The sequence below is a fragment of the Miscanthus floridulus genome, chromosome 10 (assembly GCF_019320115.1).
Source record: "Miscanthus floridulus cultivar M001 chromosome 10, ASM1932011v1, whole genome shotgun sequence".
Lineage (NCBI taxonomy): Eukaryota > Viridiplantae > Streptophyta > Magnoliopsida > Poales > Poaceae > Miscanthus > Miscanthus floridulus.
In genome coordinates this window covers 93,904,737-93,927,132 of record NC_089589.1, presented here as the reverse complement: position 1 = coordinate 93,927,132, position 22,396 = coordinate 93,904,737, and the positions used below count along the sequence as shown (strand labels likewise).

The 22,396-nt window shown below is 45.0% G+C and overlaps 1 protein-coding gene across 1 annotated transcript; it reads left to right on the top strand.

Moving 5' to 3' along the window:
- Positions 1-21,541: 21,541 nt before the first annotated feature.
- On the top strand, positions 21,542-22,137 carry LOC136489055 (uncharacterized). Its single transcript, XM_066485793.1, has 2 exons — positions 21,542-21,568; positions 21,661-22,137. The coding sequence occupies exons 1-2, from the start codon at positions 21,542-21,544 to the stop codon at positions 22,135-22,137; spliced, it is 504 nt and encodes a 167-aa protein (XP_066341890.1).
- The last annotated feature ends 259 nt before the right edge of the window (positions 22,138-22,396 follow it).

Here is a 22,396-nt window from a genome sequence, read left to right as displayed (position 1 = left end):
TTGTTCGGATTCATCTTCAAACCATGCTTTCTTGTGCACTCCAGAGTCTTTCTTAAATGAACTAAATGTCCTTCACGATTTCTAGACTTGACCACTACATCATCGATGTAGATCTCCACAATCTTGCCGATCAACTCGTGAAAAATATAATTCATAGCTCTTTGATAAGTTGCACTGACATTCTTTAACCCAAATGTCATGACTATCCATTCAAACAAACCAATATGACCAGGACATCTGAAGGCTGTTTTTGAAATATCTTCTATTGCCATAAAAATTTGATTATAGCCAGCATTACCATCCATAAAACTAATGACTTCATAACCTGCTGCTGCATCTACCAGTAAATCGGCAACTGGCATTGGGTAACCATCCATGGGAGTAGCCTTATTAAGATTTTTGAAATCTATGCAAACTCTCATTCTTCCATTTTTCTTGTATACCGGTACTATATTTGAAATCCACTCTGCATACTTGCATGGCCGAATGAAGTTTGCTTCTATTAATCTTTCAATCTCCTTCTTCACATCGGCCAATACTTCCTCTTTGTATATCTTCCGTGGAGGTTGTTTATAAGGACGAAATCCAGGTTTAATGGGTAATCGATGCTCAACAATGGAACGATCCAATCCAGGCATTTCCGTGTAATCCCAAGCAAAACAATCTTTAAACTCTTTCAACAGATCTATCAACTTTGATTTATATTCTTGGTCTAACTTTGCACTAATATACATCGGCCTTGGCTTAGAATCATCACCAACATTAATTTCTTCCAACTTATCAGCCGACGTAAAACCACGCCCCAACTTTCCTTTGTTGCCATCGACGGGGTTTCCCATTAAAAATTGCTATGAGAGCCGACTGCTTGGATCGGCTGTTGGCCCTCGCTGAAAACATTTACAGGACCTTCTTTCCACACTTTTCCAGAGAAACAATCGACGCCTTCATATTCCCAATAGGTAGATTCTGTGGCAGCAACACTTACCGAATTATCAGCATGTACAACTTCAACGTCATCTCCAATCCATTGAATGAGAATTTGATGCATAGTTGAAGGAATACAACAATTAGCATGGATCCAATCTCTGCCCAAGAGTAGACTATATGCCCCCTTGCCATCAATGACAAAAAAGGTAGTAATAAGAGTTTTCGACCCAATAGTCAGCTCGACATGGATAGCACCTCGGGTATCGGAAGGATTGCCAGCAAAGTCCCTAAGCACCATGTCAGTTTTCAACAATTCTTCATTAGTCATCCCAAGCTTTCTGAAGGTAGTATAAGGCATGATATTGATAGTAGCCCCTCCATCAACAAACATCTTGGTTAAAGGCTTGCCATTGACATATCCTTTTAAATAGAGTGGTCTTAAGTGACGATTCTTGATTGGTTTGTCAAAAATAGCCTGCTGCGTTAATACAAGCTGAGCCATCAAATCCTGACATTCACTTTCATCAAAATCAGAGTACACCTCTTCTTGGACATCTTGGCTTTCGGGAGCTATAAACTCTGATGGGAGGAAGAAAGCCATGCAAGCATTAGTCGAAGGACCACATCCGTCAGGCTTCTTTTTAGGACGCCATATTTGCTTTGTTTCGGTAACTTCCTGTTCCAACTCCCTATTCCTCAACCGTTGAACTCTTCTTTTCTGACTTTTCCTCAGGCCTGGAGGACACCACTGTCCTTTTTGCCATACGTATCTATAGAAATCAGATTCTCCATCATGCACCCTATCATGAATCCAACCTTGACCTGCAAATCTTTTCCTTTGCTGATTCTCAAAATCATCTATTTTTAATCGCCGATCATCTTCAGGAACCTTCATTCCAAGTCTTTCATAGACGGGACGGCGGTTGACTCGAGATTGCCTATACTCGGAGTACTGAACACTACACTCCGGACAATTATTTCTTGCAGGCAACCTCAAGCCTTCATTCCAACAATGCCTAAAGAATGAGCAACCCCAATGAGACTGCTCCTGTTCTGTCATGTATTCTTCTTGCTCCCTTCGGTATATCTCTTCCTCATACCTCCGGCATTCTTCCATAAACCATTGCTTCTTATGGTACTCCTTCGCTTGCTCTCTCTGCCACTTGTTTAGCAAAATACGTGATGTAACTCTGGGTTTAGAAGTTTGACCTTTCTCGGTTCGGCTATTCTGAAACCGAACTCGTTGCTGCAGCTCTCTACTGGTGACTTGCCGATCCGGGTTAACAGCACCGCTCTCCTTCGCTCTATCAGAAGTCAACACCTTTACCTTGCCTTTACCCTTAAGATCATTGGCAGAGACCATATTCACAGAGAAAGAAATCATATTTTGTGGAAAAGGCTGATCATCAATTTTCATCTTGCCATCAAACCTCAAATGTCCCTCTTGGATAGCCTTCTGGATTCGTATTCTGAACACTCGGCAATCATTGATAGAGTGAGAATTAGTGTTATGGAAGCCACAATACTTTTTGTCTTTCACTCCTTCAGGACGTAGCATAGGATGTCCTTCTGGCAGCTTGATGCGTCCTTCCTTTATCAACAATGCAAAAAGTCTGTCTGCCTTAGTAACATCAAAATCATAGGTTCCCTTTTGTTGTTTCAACCAGCGTTGACTAACTTGAGTGGGTTCCTTTGCCCAATTCAACTCAGCTGCAGCTATCTCATCTTCATCAATATACTCAGTCGCTTCATCCAGAAAACCTTGATACACCTCATTAGTGGCATTGTTCTTCTGAAAGCGATTATCTCTCCTGAATCCTTGGGCTTGATTACTCATAGCTGCTAAACGCTGTGCAAGTTGGCCAAGATCATCAAACTCTAAACCGAACAACTTCTCCCTGATATTCGGCAACATTCCTGCTATAGCTATTCCAGGTAGTTGATCATCTGGTAAATTTAGAGAATAACACATATTCTTGGTCTCCCTAAATCTGCGAAGATATTCCAATGGTGTCTCATTTGTTCTCATCCTCAGACTCATGAGATCAACCAACTTCTTCTCATTAGTACCCGTATAGAAATATGAATGAAACTTCTGCTCTAGTTCTGCCCACGTACCAATGGAATGAGCTGGTAGAGACGTAAACCATGTGAAAGCTGGTCCTGTAAGAGACAAAGGAAAATATCGAATCCTCCAAGCTTCATCTGAAGCAGCTTCTCCAAGCTGCATTAAGTACCGACTGATGTGCTCTATGGTACTAGTATCATCTTGACCAGAAAACTTGGCCAAATCTGTTGGAGGCTTCACCCTTGGAGGTAACGCCACTCTGTTGTACCATTCTAGATAAGGAGACTTGTATGAATAGGATTGATTCTTTCGCTTCAAACCGAACTGATTTTGCATCATATCAGCCATCCTGTGCATCAAAACATCAATGCCTGGATCCTGATTTCCTTGTATTTGCACTCCAGAAGGCAATCCTGAAACACTTCTATATCCTGGATTTGGTACAGCATTGATAGCACTGTAATCAGTAAATTCTTGATACCCATCTCCATACATATTCTTCTGCAATCTGTTTGATGCTGGAGAAACTCTATAAGCTGAAGGTGGCACTTCTCCTGTGGTACCAAATGTCACCTGGCCATAGGTGGGATGTGATTGCTTTTCAGTGTGAGTCAATCCACCTACATTTGAAGGCGACGCTACTTCTTTTCCAACAGGCTTCTCTTGATGCTTTGGAACATTGAAAAGCATCGGGCCACTGAGTGGTCCAACATTTTCTTCGAAGTATTTATCAACCATTGGACCAAAAGTACTGATCATGATTGCTCAGAAGGTATTCAGAAAAGCTGTGTGATGGTTTGTCATGGTTTCTCCCATAGCTTTATAAACCAGGGCTGCCATCTTCTGAGCATCCTCCTCTTCAGTATAATCAGTTTGATGCGGAAGAAGAACCCTTGGCATTGACTGCTTTTGAAACACTTTATTGCTCTTGTTTTTGGAAAAAGACATCAAGCACTTTCGTTGGTATTGCTCACATGCTTGTAGCACTAAATCCCTGTAATTATCTGGCAATTCTGTCATGCTCACATCAAGAACATGATCATTGTTGATCTCAGACGCCATCTTGAACTAACAAGTTGTCCCACCGAGCGTGCCAAAAAGTGTGTTGACACAAAAATGTGACGCACTGTGCCTCACACACAGCAAGCCGGAAAGCGTGGCTTCAATCAGGTTCCCGGGTGCTTCGTGATCCGAAAGCGTGCCAGTCAGTTTGACCTAGAAGAACTAACAAGGGATAAAACAGTTAAATGCCAGACCGGAACATGTCAGGCGAGACCAGACAGTTCCATATATACGGCCCTGAAGCCACTTACAACGACATACAGCTATAGGAAGCTGTCTGCCAACAAGTTTATAAACCATTCGGCTAATCGTAAGATGAACACACGTAAAGATCCGATTGCCAAATGCATGTGTATGGGAAAACATGTTTGAACAAGTGAAATTAATTATGAATTAATGCATAACCAAGCTCAGCAACTCAGCCGAGTTGGGATCCATGAAGAAGGAACGTGCAAATAAACACGATTAAACTAATCTAAAACCTGCATCTGCCGCACGACACCTAGTTCCGTCAAAGTTTAAACGTAATCATCATACATGAACCCACAACATGTAACAATCTAGATTAAAATAATTCAGCCATTATGAGAATGTTATCTATTTGCAGAGGTAATATGACATGTAATGATCATTGAAGCACGAATAAAGTCACAGGAGAGGGCCGAATAATATCAATCTAAATTGGGCAGAAAGTGTGTTACAAATATATGAAATATTTAAAACATGCAACACAGGATAACTTAATGAATCTATTTAGATTTTGCCGTATCTAATAGAGCCGATAACTATCTTGCTTTCACTAAGCATATCGAGCAAATGCCTGCCGCACGGTATCTACTCAATAGCAAAGCATAAGCAAAGACTTCTTGATTGTCAAGCAAAGATCCGCCGCACGATCATTGAAAACAAACAAGACTACTTGCATCATGTCTAAATCCACCGCATGATACTAAACATGATAACAAGGTTGTCGGAACTTACGGAGGTCGACGGATCGATGACTCCTCTCGAAGAACTCGACGACACGACAAAAGGACTCGAAAGTTGGCACGGGGCCGGTTGTATTGATTTGGTTGTGTACCCCTATTACAATGGTCGAGGGTCAATATTTATACCCTAGACAAAACACGAGTCCTAGAGGACTATGATTTACAAAGGAACTTTTAAATAAACTTGGAAACTCACGATTCCTTACCCTAAACTTTTAGAGTCCTTTACTATTACAACTTTCACCTTTTCGATCGGCCTTGCCTGCCATCTTCTGTTTTTCCCGTATGGAATCACCGCCTTCTGGAGTAACCGACCGCAATGCATTTAGCCGACCGCTTGCTTTGTTTGCCGAATACCCTTCTTCCCGCATGTGGGTCTACCTGTCATCTTCCAGAATCGACCAAAATCCAGTGTTGACACTATTAACTACAGCGCCTGTTTTATCACAGCCCGACATTGAGAAGCCTTTTGATGTATTTTGTGATGCATCAGGTATAGGTTTAGGGTGTGTGCTCATGCAAGAAGGAAGAGTTATTGCATATGCTTCTCGGTAGTTGAGAAAACATGAAGTCAACTACCCCACGCATGATTTAGAACTTGCAGCAGTTGTTCATGCATTAAAGATATGGAGACATTATTTGTTGGGCAATATATGTCATATATATACTAACCACAAAAGTCTCAAGTATATCTTTACCCAACCAGAGCTGAACATGAGACAGCGAAGATGGTTATAGCTGATTAAGGACTACAATTTGGAAGTGCATTACCATCCTAGGAAAGCCAATGTTGTAGCTGATGCACTTAGTCGGAAGTCTCATTGCAACACTGTGGAAGCATTGTTGGAAGATGGCTTCAATTTGTTACATCCTACTGTACTGCACAATATCACTATCAGTTGTTCACTTGAGAGCAAAATCATAGAGCTGCAGCAGTCAGATGTAGGTATAAGTCACATCAAGAGAAAGATGCAAGAGCAGGAAACTAAGCATTTCAGATTGGACGAAAGGGGCGTGCTATGGTTTGAGGACCGACTTGTGGTACCGAAAGACTGTGAGCTTAGAAATCAAATTTTAGATGAAGCTCATTCGTCCAAATTATCTATCCATCCGGGTAGCAGTAAGATGTATCAAGATTTGAAAACCTGTTTTTGGTGGACTAAGATGAAGAAAGAGATCGCAGCCTATGTCGCTAGGTGCAACAACTACAGCAGAGTAATAGTTGTTCATATGAAATCTGCCGGATTACTTCAGCCATAGCCTATTCCAGGTTGGAATTGGGAAGAAATCAGTATGGACTTTATCACAGGCCTTCCAATGACACCGCAAGGTCACGATTCAATATGGGTCATCGTAGATCGTCTCACCAAGTCAGCACATTTTATACCTATGAATGTAAGGTATCACGTGGGGAAGTACGCTGAGCTATATGTTTCTCAGATTGTGAGACTACATGGAGTACCCAGGACCATAATCTCAGACCGAGGACCACAGTTCATAGCTCGTTTCTGGGAGCACTTACACCAGGCCTTGGGGACTAAATTGATTAGAAGTTCGGCATACCATCCGCAAACTTCAGGACATATAGAGCGAGTGAACCAAATCTTAGAAGATTTGCTAAGAGCTTGTGTTACATCTTCCAAAGGTTCTCATACAACAACAGTTATCAAGCAAGCATCAAGATGGCTCCATTTGAAGCCTTGTATGGCAGAAAATGTCGAACTCCGTTGAATTGGATTGAGCCCGGTGAAAGGAGATACTTTGGTATTGACTTTGTCAATGAAGCTAAAGAGCAAGTGCGTGTTATCCAATAGCATATGAAGGTAGCTCAATCGAGACAAAAGAGTTATGCTGATAAAAGAAGAAGACCACTGACTTTTGAAGTGAGTGACTATGTATACTTGAAAGTATCACCCATGAAAGGGGTGAAGAGATTTGGAATGAAAAAGAAGCTTGCGGCTAGATATGTAGGGCCATACAAGATTATGGAACGGAAAGGAAATGTTGCTTATAAGTTACAACTTCCTCCAGAGATGAGTGCAATATTTGATGTCTTCCATGTTTCCCAATTGAAGAAATATCTTCGTGTACCAGAAGAAGCTATTGCACCCACCAACATAAAGCTTCAATCGGATTTGACCTATGAAGAAAACCCAATCTGAGTGTTAGAAGAGATGGAAAGAGTAACATGAAGTAAGATCATTAAGTTTTATAAGGTGGTGTGGAACAATCATAGTGAACAAGATGCTACGTGGGAACGAGAGGATTATTTATGAGAGGGTTATCCCACCTTTTTCCAAGAATGGTAGGTCTTGCAAATCTTGGGATGAGATTTTTATAAGGGGGAGGGGCTGTAACACCCTAGGTGTTAGCCTTGCATAAATTGACTTGCATTGCATGAGCATGAGCATCAAGCATTCATATTTAAGCTTTTACAATTGAAACATGTGATTGAAACATATGGAATAATGCTTGTTATTTCATGTCTTCTGGTATCTATACATATGATCATGAGTGAATACATGTAAATGATGGATGTGAGTCACTAAAACATATTAGCTACACTTATGATGACTAGTGGAACAATGTTCAGCAAGATCATTTTGTCTAATCTATCACAGAACCGACCAATTTATAAGAGCACAAGTACAAAAACAATCGCCGAAACGATCAAATTCTCGCACTTGAGCCCATATAAACCCAGTAGTCAACTGAAACCACGAAGGATTTTAAACCAACTTGCATACAACCAAGATCACAGTAATTCAACATAACACATCATACGTTACAACATTTCACAGACAGTTTGCAATTAGATTACAACACTCAGAGTCATCGTTATTACAAAACAAGGCTTGCAAAGTAGCGGAACCAAATAGTTTAACGCACATACCCGAGTTCAAATACAAGTACCAGTTTGCTGATCACAACCCACAAAAGAATTCGGATAAGATAAATAGAGATCATGCCTGTGATCTAGTCTTCGTCACCCGCCGGGTGGAGACAATACTTACAGAAGCCCTGATAAAGAAGGTCATCTACAACAAGAGGGAATAAACCCTGAGTACGAGAATGTACTTAGCTATACTTACTCGACGAAAACCAAAACAAATGACACCAAGGATCATGCATAGCTTAATTTAGTGGATCTGGCTGACACTTTCTTTTTGGCAGAAAAGCATAAGTAATAATGATTAGCTCTTAACCTGAACTAGCAGTGACTTTTAGCCATTAACCTATCATCTATATTGGCACCTGTACTAAACAATCATTTGATTACGATGCAAACATTAATAACCATAGCAGGCATAAATCGAGGCAACCTTTGCAATCATCATCCATTTAACCATATCGTTAAATTAATTGAATCTACGTTGCCGCTGCTCAGTCAAGTTCTCACTATCTGGGAGAGATGGCGATTCGAATCGATTCCTATCCAGATGGAGGAGTATTCCTAATCATAAACCCTGCTTCCCCCATCAGGGTCGCAATCAAGTCACCTTTGGCACAATTCAGGAGTCGCGAGTCCGAACAGATCGGCATTCTCAGAGAACCACTCAGCCAAGGTTGCTCGAGACTCTAACCCACCTTGGACTTATGCCAATGGCTCTCCACACATCCTTACTACCTCCAGAATGCGCGCCACTGCTTGCGTTCCCGGCCTGAGTCAAGCTACTAGGCTTCGCGGTCGGAATGAGTTATCCGGCCAGCTAAGTGTTAGGCTGCGTTCAACATGACATGACGACGTACAACGTATCGGTCCTTAAATGACACAGATGGAGTTACTATGTCCAACCATACACAAGACTCCGCCTGGTCTTCATTCATTATTAACATGGTTCTTTTCCACAATAGCAAATATAGCCAACCGTGATCCACCTCATCCTAAAGCTTGTAGGTGACAGGAAATCACCTGACTTCTACCGCACTAAGCATGGCTAAGCATTTAACCCGTTCCTGAACTTAAATAGGATTCAAGTGCGATATCTGGACAAGGATAGATACATAATGCAACAATTGATTCCAACCAATTCCTATACTTAATGCATCATCAACAAATAAAAGATACTCAAGATATTTGTCAAAACATGGGAGACTTAATATGCTCCAGGGCTTGCCTTTCAGGAAAGAGGAAGGACGGTGGTTAGGGAAGTCAGGCAATTCCTCCTCGGTGGCTGCTTCGTCGATTGCCTACACCTCGGGCTCCTCCTCCTGGCTCGCTCCCTCGAACTCCAGAAGCGTCACTCCCTCCGGCACACCTATTACATGTATGCGCAAGATAAATATCATGGATGCACATGAACAAAGTTAGGAATGCTCGAGGAATGCACATGCTCACTGCAGTCCTCGTTTTCCGACTTAAGCTCTATTCAAATCACTTTAACTTACCAAGTTTATACAATCTAATGTACAATTGCTCATCTTCTGTTAAGGACCTAGCACCTGCACCTAAGCATGTTCTCAAGTTAGGCTAGCACCTAAACAACCAACAAGAACATCGCAACTGAGCATACACACAAATATTCGTATTTCAGCAAGACAGGAACTTATATAGCGGTACAGTAAACTGATCCTAACTAGAGATCTACAAATCGAAATGACAGGCAACAAGACAATTTAGAAAGCTTATGGAATTGCCTATAATTCATTTTGCAAACCTTAGGGCATGATTCCAACCTTTACCAGGTCAAATTTATAGAACTACATGATCAGGTCCACACAAGACAAAGAGTAAGCAAAACTGTGATCCAACTTTGAATGACTTTAGCTCCTAAGCTACTTGGCCAAATGCCACCAAATTTTGACAGGAGCTTGATACATAATTTATCTACAACTTTTGTATTCACCACTTTTCCAGCAAACCAAAATATCATGTGGAACTTTGCAAAGTTCCCAAAACTGTTCAGAAAGACATAATGCAAGAAAATAATTATTAACTTACGTTGTAAACATACAAATGGACAAAACCAACTTTACCAACTCATCACACATGTTGAAAGAACACCAGAAAACATAGTGGCCATTCCTAAATAAATTCTTTTCATACCTTTATTAATTTATTTAGATAATGAGGTTAATTAATAAACACATATCAAAGTGTATAGAAAATTCCACCAAAATTACAGTAGTTTATACATGTCTCCAATAGACCACTGTATAAAGTTCACATCATTTCAACAAGTATAACATCCTATACAAAAATGACAAGGCATAAAGGCTTAAAATAACATAAATAGGAAACCCTAGTGAAAAGTGTCAAGCAACAGATTTCATATTTTTCATAACATCCTTAACGTACTAGGACATCCTCCAATAAATTTCATGGTCATTGGATTCATAGATAAATTACTAAAATTCACACAAGGATCATTCAATAATAAAAGGAAAATCTATAACTCAAAACTCATACATGCACTGACCCTCAAATTTTTACTAGAGCTTCTACTCATTAAAAAGAGCTCACCAACAAAATTTCATAATTTTTCGAGCACAGGAACTCAAGATATAAATTAAACAAGTTTGCATTCATTTAAAAACACATTTCAAGTTTCAATTTAATTCTTCCAAAAATTCCACTACAAGTGTTCATGCTATATTTTTCCTAAATACTGCACTTCACCATGATCCTAACAAAATTGGAACCACCCAATTTGGATCTACTAAACTATAGATATAGATTTTACAAAACTGTATTCAAGACTGAATTAATTGAACTCGCTTTCTAATCATAGTGACCGACAGGCGGGACCCAATGGTCAGCCGGGCCCGCATGACAGTGAGATGAAAGCAGAACACGGCGGCTTTGCTCGACGTGGACCGACGGCGCTCGCCGACGGTGGCGTCTCCGGCGATGATGACGGCACCAGCGTGACCGCCTCGACCTCCCGAACCTATCAAGCTACATGGATGGACCTATTGCCGACAATCAAGACGACGGCGGCGGCCATGGCGGTGCGGTGGTTCGGCTCGATGGCTTGATGCCGGAGCTGGCCACGACAGCTCAATCTACCGACGCATAGAGCTCCTACATGCTACTGCAAAGCTAACGCACAAGCTTTCACGGTGAAAGGCGGAACGAGGTGACCCGGCCATGACGACAGGGCACGGCGACGATACTCCGGCGAGGCTGCGCACGGCGAAACGGCTTACCGAGCATGGCTAGTGAGCAATTGTGGGCACGGCGTGATGGTGGGATCATGGAGGAGCTAACTTGGTGGCACTTGGGTGACGAGGCGTGAGCTTGCACCGTCAATGGCGACGGCGGAGCCGGTGCGCGGCTGCTGTGGTTGCTACGGTGAGCGGAGGAGGCGAAGGAGAAGCAAAAACAGAAATGTGGCGCTGGGAGGCTCTTGGTCATGTGCTGGGGCTTCCTTTGGTGCATGGCAGCCCGACGTGGCCTGCACGGTCAGGGCGCCAGTGACGCGCGGCGTACACGTGGCCTTCAAACTCTGAATCGGTCGAGACACTGTAGCATCCATTCAGTTAAGCCATTGACGCCTGACAGCGATACTTGATGACCTTCAAACTCCAAATCCATGATGAACTAGGCTCTGGTGTAAATGATAAAGTGGGAGATCTAAGTGAGGGCTACAACTTTGCCAATTGGAGCTTGAGCTGATTAGGCTTGGTTCGGGAGCTACAAGGCTAACATGTTGGGTACACGAAACTAAAACTCGATTTGTGACTAAGAAATTTTTCAGAGCCTCCAAATGAACCTCAAAACTGACTTGTGGGCCCCTTTAGTGCATGTTCTACACATTTTCATGACTTGGCATCTAAACAAAGTTTGTTCCTCATATAATTTGCTACAACTTTGCTTTTGGTTGCTCAGACATGCAAAAACTCTAAGCTATACTTTTTAAACAGTCAAACCAAGGAGCTCTAGAGGTCAACACTAGTCAAACCATGACTTGGAAACTTAATTAGGTAAAATGATCAACATGAACATTGTTCCTAATGACATTCTAAGTATAACTAAGTAGCTTAAGAGGATAATTAGCCACACCACACATTGGTCACCCAAAATCAAGCATCACATGTATTGAAACAAGGAAAAACAAGTGACTTTGTTACTTCTGTTTCAAAACCATGTTTCATGTGTTTCATGAGTTTGTGGCATTGTACTAGCTAACCATGTTTCACTAAAGTGTGTTGCACATGTTGCACTTGAGTGTTACACACTATTCATTTTCCTAAAACAATCACACATAGAATATAACAATATGTTGCAATGTTTCAAAAGCATGTTTCATACAATTCTAAACTCATGAATGGATGAATGATGCTCATGTTTATGAAATGCAAGTGCAAATGTGGAAGCCAAACACCTGGGGTGTTACAGTCTTCCCCCCTTATAAAAATCTTGTCCCGAGATTTGACAAGCATACCATTGTTGATAGAATTCCTTATAACCGTCCCTCAAATAATCTTCTCTTTCCCACGTTGCACGTGTTCACTACCCTGATTACTCCACATGACCTTGTAAAACTTGACCACCCGACTCTAAGTCACTCGCTCCCGAGTGTCAATTACTCAGACCGGTTTTTCTTCAAAAGTCAAATTAGATTTTAACTCGATATCCCCCAGTGGAACTCTCTCTTCAGGGACGCGAAGACATTTCTTCAATTGGGATACGTGAAAGACATTGAAGATAGCACTCATCTCAAGAGGTAATTGGATCTTGTATGCTACCTTACCACTTTGTCCAATGATTTGAAATGGACCGACATATCTCGGCGCAAGCTTTCGCTTCACACCAAAGCATTGGACACCCTTCATGGGTGAGACTTTCAGATAAATGAAGTCTCCAACTTCAAACTCAATAGGTTTTCTACGATGATCCGCATAACTTTTCTGCCTAGCTTGAGCTGTGGCCATATGGGTTTGGATAGTACGGACTTGTTCTTTAGCTTCTTGAACAAAATCAATTCCATAATATCTCCTTTCACCGGCTTCAACCCAATTCATTGGGGTTCTACACTTTCGGTCGTACAAAGCTTCAAACGGTGCCATCTTAATAGATAAATATTATTGTAAGAGAATTCAGCTAGGGGCAACCACTTTTCCCATGAACCCTTAGCCGAGATGACACATGCTCTCAACATATCTTCTAAGATTTGATTCACTCGCTTGGTTTGCCCATTGGTTTGCGGATGATAGGCTGAGCTTCTTACTAACTTAGTTCCCAACAATCCATGTAAGTGCTCCCAAAAACGAGCAGTGAACTATGGTCCTCTATCAGAGATAATAGTGTGAGGTATCCCATGAAGTCGGACTATCTGATTGAAGTACAACTCAGCATAGTTAGTTGGATGGAAATCTATGTGGACAGGAATGAAGTGTGCAGACATGGTTAGACGGTCTACAATCACCCAAATGGAGTTAAAATTCCTCTGAGTAGTAGGGAGTCTAGCAATAAAATCCATACTTATCTCCTCCCATTTCCAACCTAGAATAGAGAGTGGCTGAAGCAATCCAGCTTTCATGTGCATAGCTTTGACTCGACAACAAGTGTCACACCTAGCCACATAAGCGGCTATCTCTTTCTTCATCTTGGTCCACCAAAAGCGAGGCTTCAAATCATGATACATTTTGCTACTACCAGGATGAATAGATAATTTCGAGGAATGTGCTTCGGATAGGATTTGATTTCTAAGCTCTCTATCTTTCGAAACCACTAATCTATCCTTGAACCGTAACACGTCATTCTCATCTATCCGAAAATGCTTGGTTTCTTGCTCTTTCATCTTGTGCTCGATGTGGAACACACCTAGATCTATCTTTTGTAGCTCGATAATTTGACTCTGTAGAGTACAACTGACAGTGATGTTGTGAAGGACTGCATGATGTAGGAGTTTTGACAAATGGAGGTCACTTTCAATCAAAGAGTGGCAATGAGATTTCCTACTCAAGGCATCCGCAACGACTTTGCCTTGCCAGGATGATAGTGCACTTGGAGGTTATAATCCTTGATCAACTCGAGCCATCTTCTCTGACACATATTCAACTTAGGTTGAGTGAAGATGTACTTTAGACTTTTATGATCAGTGTAGATATTGCACACATTGCCAAGCAAATAATGTCTCTAGGCCTTCAAAGTATGAACAACTACAGCGAGTTCTAAGTCATGCATCGGATAGTTCACCTCATGCTTCTGAAGTTGGTGAGAGGTATAAGCAATGACTCTACCCTCCTGCATAAGAACACCTCCTAAACCTGTCCCTGATGCATCGCAAAACACATCAAAAGGTTTCTCGATATCCGGTTGCACCAGAACTAGAGCCGAAGTTAGAAGGGTTCGCAGGGTATGAAAAGTCACATCACACTCGAAAGTCCAGACAAACCTCATGTTCTTTTGCAGCAACCGAGTCATAGGCTTGGCTATTTTAGAGAAATCTGGGATGAAGCGATGATAATAGCCAGCCAATCCTAGAAAACTCCGAACCTCATGCACCAAGATTGGAGCCTTCCAGTCCAACACTTCTTGCACCTTGGTGGGATCCACCATAATTCCACCATCAAACAACATGTGTTCGAGAAAAGGTACCTCACGAAGCCAGAATTCACACTTGCTGAACTTTGCATAAAGCTTTTGATCACGCAATCTAGTGAGAACCACTCGCAAATGTTGAACATGATCTTCTTCATTCTCAGAATAGACCAAGATATCATCTATAAGTACCACCACAAATTTGTCCAACTCGGGCATAAACACCGAATTCATCAAATACATGAAGTGTGTGGGGGCATTGGTCAATCCAAAAGACATAACAAGATACTCATACAGACCATATCTTGTAGAGAATACAGTTTTTGGAACATCCTCCGGTCGAATTTTGATTTGATGATAACCCGATCTCAAATCAATCTTGGAAAAGACTTTTGCTTTAGACAACTGATCAAATAAGATATCTATGTGTGGCAGAGGGTACTTATTCTTGATTGTAACTACATTCAAAGGCCTATAATCTACACACATGCATAGTGATTGATCCTTCTTCTTCACAAAGATAGCTAGGCACCCCCACGGAGATGAACTAGGATGGATAAGGCCTTTCTTTAGAAGTTCATTCAACTGGATCTTAAGTTTAGCTAGTTCATTGGGAGGCATTCTATAAGGCCTTGTAGAGATGGGCGCTATATCAAGTAGCAACTCTATCTTGAAATCCACGTCCCGATCTGGGGGCAATCTGGGCAAATCATTAGGAAAAACATCCGGAAAATCACACACGACAGGGATGTCTGCCATAACCTTTGCTTGTACCGCATTAGCCGCACAAGAAAGATTGATGTCCCTGGGTAGCTGTACTAGAAAACCTTCCTAATTACAAGGATCTCTGAGCATGTCTACTCTAGTCGATGTATCAATAAGCACTCCATGACTGCTCATCTAGTTCATTCCTAGTATCACGTTGATACCCAGCCCTGGTAAAACTACCAGATCAACCTGATAACTTCGCCCCTCTATCTCAAGTTGCACGTCCTTGACTACAAGCTTGGTTGGGATAGTACCACTGGCAGCCCTAATACAATAACCCTCACTCTCAACAGTGTATGTTTTCTGCATAAACTTGGATGCAAATGCGGGACTAATAAAAGAATGTGAAGCACCCGAATCAAATAGTACAATTGCAGGGTTTTGATCAGCCAGGAACTTACCAGCCGTTACCACCTCTCCTACCAAAATATCAGCAATATTAGTGTGGTTCACCTGCCCTTGATGGCCACCTTGATAGTTATTCTTCTTAGGGTAAGGGCACTCCCTTGCCCAGTGACCTGTCTTGTTACAGTTCTAGCATGGCATGTTGCTTGGAGGAGTCTTGGAGCTACCTTGACTAGTAGTGCCCTTTGGAAGAGCAACTGTAAAAGCCTTGTGAAATCCAGTCTTGCCTGGGTTCTTCTTCAGTGGTGGGTGGAACTTAGTAGCTGATGCCAGAGGACGGAATGGAGCCTTATGTGTGACTGGAGCCTTGGATTGTGAGGCACCCGCCTCATAGGCTCTCTTGCGATTCTTTGAAGTAGCATATACAACATTATTGTTCTCTTGAGATAAAGCATCACTCACAAACTCATTAAAATGAGCACACTTGCAATTTCCCATGGTCTTCATCAATTTGGGGCTAAGTCCCTGCTTGAAACTAGCGATCTTCTTGGCATCAGTGTCAACAAACTCAGTAGCATACCCTGTGAGGTTATTGAAAGCCTGTAGGTATTCATTCAAGCTCTTGTTCCCTTGGGTTAGCTTCATGAACTCCGTATGCTTGATTGCCATGAGACCAGGAGGAATATAATTTCCCCTGAAAGCAGACTTGAACTGATCCCAAGTGATTTGGGCATTAGCGGGCATAGTGGACCAATGATGAATCCACCAAATACTAGCTGGCCCATGCAATTGGTGAGATGCATACTCAGTCTTCAGCACCTCAGTCAAGCGAAGCAGACAGAATTTTTGCTCGAGAGTGTTCAACCACTCATCAGCTTGGAGGGGCTCTTTAGCCTCCTTGAAGATCGGTGGTTTAGTGTCAAGGAAATCTTTGAAGTCGCTATACTGATTTGGTTCCAGTCCTTGGCGCGCACCACGACCATCATGATTTGCAATCGTGCGGAGAGCCTCAGCCATAGTGCGCTGTCCTTCTGCAAGAATTGCCATCAATTCTATTGGTGTGGGTGGTGGTGGTGGTGGAAGATCATCATCATCACCAGCCGCCCCAGTGGAATGAGTGCGAGGCATCTGCAACAATGCACAACCAGCAATTATTAGTGATGTTAGCACATTGGAGAGGAACAATGTAATTATGCCAAACTGAATTTACTGGAGAGAATGTAAAATTCATACAATAAACAGAGGCAATAATTCATTCTCCAATCACCACATCATCAATTAGATTACTAGCGCCATATGCAGTGCATTCAAACATGACAAGTTTTAAACTTTAACCAACAAGATACGCATCCCAAAGGGAGCGGATATAGGTACATTACATGCCAAATTTGAATTAAAAGATACATCCAACATCAGTCATAGTACTAAGTCCATTACACCAATGACCGCAAAAGCTTAAACTAGTGAGACTTGCTAACTTACTACTCATTGAAGTGATCACTATCCACATCGGAGACACCCTGGACTTCTTCAGGATCTTCCTCTTGTTCTTCATTTGCAGGTTCAGCTGCATTGACATCCATCTGCACCTCCTCTTCTTCTTCATCGGCCTCAATCACTTGAGGTCCACCCACATTAGGATACCTTGGAATGGGGTGAGGAATAGGAAACAGACGGTTGTTCAGTTGATGGTGCTCAACCTGAAGCTCTTCAAGCTGCTCTTGGAGCTCATGCTCCCTTTGAAAAGCATTGTGGTTAGCCATGATCCAGCCCTGACGTCTTTCTTCTACCAACTCTAGGGCTGCATCTCTATGACGGATCACATGGTCCAACTCGTGTACTGCCTCATCTCTCTCTATGGTGAGGTTCATAAGCTAGTTATGAAGCTCATCTCTCTCACGTGCTATTTGCCCCCACTGCTGCAGGCGATAATTTGCAATACCCTGAATCTCATCTACTTCCAGCTGAGCTCGCCCACATGCCTCCGCCCTACGGCGATACTTTCGGGCACGCAACCTAAACTTGTGCTGGGCTGCCATTGCCTTGCCAGCTTCTTCTAATACACTAGAGAGGGTGTCTTGCCTGACTCGACAAAGCTTCAAGATGGCCATCATAGCACTCATTCCCACATTGTCGCTCCGAACACGCTCACCACGGCCTCGAACCAAGGCCTACCCAACTTCTTGAGTCCACTCAGCCTCTGTAGGAGCCACTCGGGGAATGGATGCAGCTGGTCCACCCACTAATTCATCTCCAAAACTCTGAGCTATGTCCATAAGCACATTGAGGGCAGCAACTTGAGCGGCCTCCCATGGGCTTTGCCCATCAATCTCGATGCTTCACCCATGCCACAACGGTCTCATGGGGTTTTGCGGCACTTCAAGGTCACAATGTACCATGGCACATCTCCCAATGGCACCATCTGCCTCCACATGTAGCAGGGTGCCTCCGGGTACCCAACTGAGCTTAGCACCCTCTAGAGCAAGGTAGGCGTACCGAACTGGTCCAAAAAGGTGCTGCTATCAGGAGGAAACACGGGCGTGGCCATCTGTATCAAAAAGGGATGCAACTCTCGTGAGAGGATTATTTTGTTGAGAGATGGGACTTAATAATTGGGATAAGCAATTATAAGGGAGGGAGTAATGCAATATGAATGACATGAGTGAATATGATGCATGCTCATTCCGTACGTCCTCACAAACCTAAGAAAAGTTAAGTTCTAGCGGAATATATAGTGGCATACACACGTTCTCTCGAATAGTAGTAACTAGTCAATCTACACGGTGCATTGTTAGCATACCTACAGAAAATTTCATTGTAGCCCATCCCCACAAGAGATAATTAAGCATACAATGAAAGTAGTAAACTAAGATACTCTCCATATATACATCCCCGGATATATATACTTTGGTATCCAAAACTACCCGACAGATATACCCACAATTAAGTACCTTCATATGTACATGTATGCAACATGTAAATATTCTAGTAACCACAACTAACTCTCCCCTAGACCGACAGTTGGACGGTCATGCTCTCACAACTCACACTTACCTTGGCATAGAGGCAATTGATCCATACATTACTGTCGGTGTTTTGGTCCGGCGGGTCCTCAACCGACTAGTGAAAGTGTACTGCGTGCCCCTAATCTCGGATGGTGATGCAAAGAGACACAAGGTTTATACTGGTTCATGCAATAGGTGCCCTACGTCTAGTCTGAGAGAGCGATCTTGTATTCCTTGCACCGAGGTACTTGTAGTAGGGGCTTACAAGCTGAGCGAGAGAGGGAGCTAGTCCTAGGTCTCTGGGTAGAGTGGCGTGGGTTGCTTGAGATGTTGATCTCTTGTAGTGAGGAAGCATGTGTGTTATAGAGCGTTGTGCGTTGCTTGCACGTGTGTCCCCTCTCCTCTCTTAGAAGCCGCCCTAGCCACTCCCTTTTATAGTCGAAGGGAGGCACAGGGGCGGTACATGTATTTGCTACGTGGCGTTTTATGAGCAGAGGCGGTATGTCCGAGCCCTGCAGCTCGTCACTATGGCGGCATGGTCGGTGGAGCGATCTTGTCCTCAGTGCACTGGAGCGACGTGCCGGTCACGCCTGATCCTATGCGACGTGGGAGCTCCTGTGGTGGCATGCACGTCTTCTTCTGTTGGAGGCATGCTAGTTACTGTATGTTTGACCGGCGCGGAGAGCCAAGGTTGGGTAGATGCGACGGCGCGGGTGCGCTGATTTCGAGGCTACAGGAGCTTGGCCTTGTGCACGACGTGGGAGCTCCTGTAGCCTGACACAGGGCATGGCGCATACTACGGACGACGTGCCGGTCCCAGAGTGCTTACAACGTAGAGAGCCAAGGCCCAGTCGGTGCAGAGGCTGAACCATTGTGGGGGGCTCAGCGGGCGCGAGTCCTGAGGCTATAGGAGCCCTGAAGCGGATAGCCGAGGCTCGGAGGGAGCAGTTGGTCTTGTACGTCGATTCCGAGGTTACAGGGACCCGGACTTGACTTTCCATGCCACGCTGTCCTTGGAGTAGGGGTTAGGCAGCATAGTGCAGCGTGGGTGTAAGCCATGGGCACAGTGCCGAGCATAGCGGCCGGTAACCCCTGCCCCATCCTGTCCCAGACGGCATGGCATCGATGTGACTCCCGTCTCGTCGGCCACTCCGCTGTATCGTGCCATCGTTCGGCTGACATCGTGGGAGTGGTTGGACGCGTTAGTTGGATGTGACGTCCCATTAGAGAAGTCGGTCAAGGCGGCGGTGATGAGGTTGATGCTGAGTCGGCCTTGAGCGAGTCGGTAACTGGGTGCTCGTCTGAGGCCTCATGGCGTGGGGCCTCGAGTGAGTCGGAGAATCGGTACCTCGTCCGAGGCCTTGCGCGCGGGGCCTCAGGCAAGTCAGAGAACCGGTACCTCGTCCGAGGCCTTGCGTGCGGGGCCTCGGGTGAGTCGGAGAATCGGTTCCTCGTCTGAGGCCTCGTGGTATGGTTCTGGGCTGAGCCCGCTTCAGGCGAGCCTGGATATTTGTTCGAGGTGGGCCGGGCGGTCCAGCCGGGCCTCAGATGTGGCGGGTTTGCCTACGGTTGTTTTTTGGTTTCATTATTTACAAGGTCTAAGCAATTTTTTCAGTTCTTGCATAGGGTACCCCTTTTTATGGTATCCGACAGTGGCCCCCAAGCCTCGGGGGGAGTGCGAGCACTCTCCCTGAGGTTTTGATGAGACTTGGCTCACATCAGCTCCCGTCGGGATTGTGTTTTGTGCTCGAGGCTTTAGTGGGTGCGCGTGAGCGCACCCACCGGGTGTAGCCCCTAAGGCCCTAAAGGAGTGGATTTATTTCTCCATGGGCTTTTTCCCTATTGAGTGGGGGGGTTTATCACGTTTGCCAAGCCCCCGAGTGTGAGTTCGGGTCACTGGGCCTCGGCTTGGTTGCAGTAAGAGCCCCTGAGCCTCTGCTCGGAGCGAGAGGGCGATCAGGAGTTTCCATATCTTTTTTGTGCGGCCCTCACGCATCCTTTTCGTTCGGAAGGAGGGGTGGAGTATGCTAGGCTACTCTCGGTGGGAGAGCAGTGACACCTCCGGTGAGTAGTTATCGGGTAAGTCCGAGTGGAGGCCCATGCCCCATTCGATAGGGGTCGGCTAGCGGTCCAGAGATGCACTCCAAAAGTACTAGGGGGCTTCTCTAGTGGGTCCTAGGGCCATTCGATTGGCCCCGAGGGCTCGGTGCCTCCCTATGGTGGGATCCCATTCAGAGACCTCCCTGCCGGTCTCGGACACAACTTAGGGCATCCCAAGCAATTGCTTGCTTGGGCCTCAGCCATGTACAGGCTCGCCCATAGTCATCCCTGACTCTATTTGTCCTAGGGCGGCTGTTGAGACCCTCGGGGGCCCAGCCTTCGAACCCCTAGACCGTAACGGGCTCGGTGCCTAGTTTCTTAGTCTAAAAGGAATCGGGTGGGGGATATTCCCTTCCATCGGCTGACGACGGCGGGTGCGCCTTTTGAGGCGGTTCCTTGGGGAGACAGAACGGTGCCTGCCATCGCTGTGGTCGGATGCAACGCGACATCTGCGGATGGGATGTTATTGTGTGTGCACGGTTAATAAGAAAAAGGTGGATGCGTGGGTGGTTTGGTCGGATCTGGATTAACTACGCCAGATCTAGGAAATAATCTTCCCGGTTTCGTCACCCGCCCGTTCGCCTTCTTTCCTCCCTCATAAATACATGATGAGCCATGCCCCTACCCCTCCTTACCTTTTCTACCTGCACTCGCGCTTTCTGCCCTCGAGTGGTTGCCAAGAACAGCGGAAGAGAGCGCCGGGGAGAAGAAGGGAGAAGGGGGAGGAGAGGAGAGAGAGAAAGCGAGAGCACGTGTTACCGCCGTAGTCGCATTCTCCACCGCACCCATGGCCGGCGGCGCTGTTGTCCTCCAGGTGGATCCTTGGGGTTCGTCCGACGTGTCTGCGGTGACGCTGCAGTCGCTCATTGACGATGGTCTCCTCCGCCCGGTCACCGACCCCAACAGACCGCACCCAGGGCTAACCCGAAGGAGCCGGTCGCCCAAGGAGAGGCTACCGAGGCGGCCACAAAGCAGGCGGGGGAGGAGGCGCCTACTCCTCATGAGGATAGGGCCCTCAAGTTAGGTGAAGCCGAGGCACCTTCAATTGCTGAGGCCACCGAGGGCAAGGCCAAGGCCCCTAGGACTTCCGAGGCTGAGGTGGCAGAGGCTGGGGCTTCCAGGGCTTTCGAAGCCGAGGTGGCGGACGCCGGGGCTCCCAGGACCATCGAGGCTAAGGTGGCGGAGGTGGACGCCGGGGCTCCTAGGACCACCGAGGCTGAGGTGGCGGAGGCCGGCTTGGGCGCGGCGGAGCCGGTGGCCCAGGATGCGGAGACGGAGGCGGGGCAAGCTTCAGTACCACCCCCGGTCCAAGACCCGCCGCCATCGCAGGATAGCGTCCGGGAGGTGGAGGTTCATTCAATCTCCTCCGACGATACTTCCTAGGGGAAGGAGGTGGCTGAGGCCCCTGGCATGGCACTGGCCAGGTTGTTCGAAGAGGAGGTGGTTCCTCCTACGCCGACCGCTGATGCTGGCGACGCTAAGTTTTGACCTAGGCCAAAGGGGCCATGTAAATAGATTAGGACTTACATCATTGTACCATGACACTTGTGGTCATTGAGGCCTTTTAAAGTACTTATGTGTATATGCTTTTTAATCATTTTTATTGTATTTCTGAGCCTCTGCCCTCTATCTCGTCTTTGAA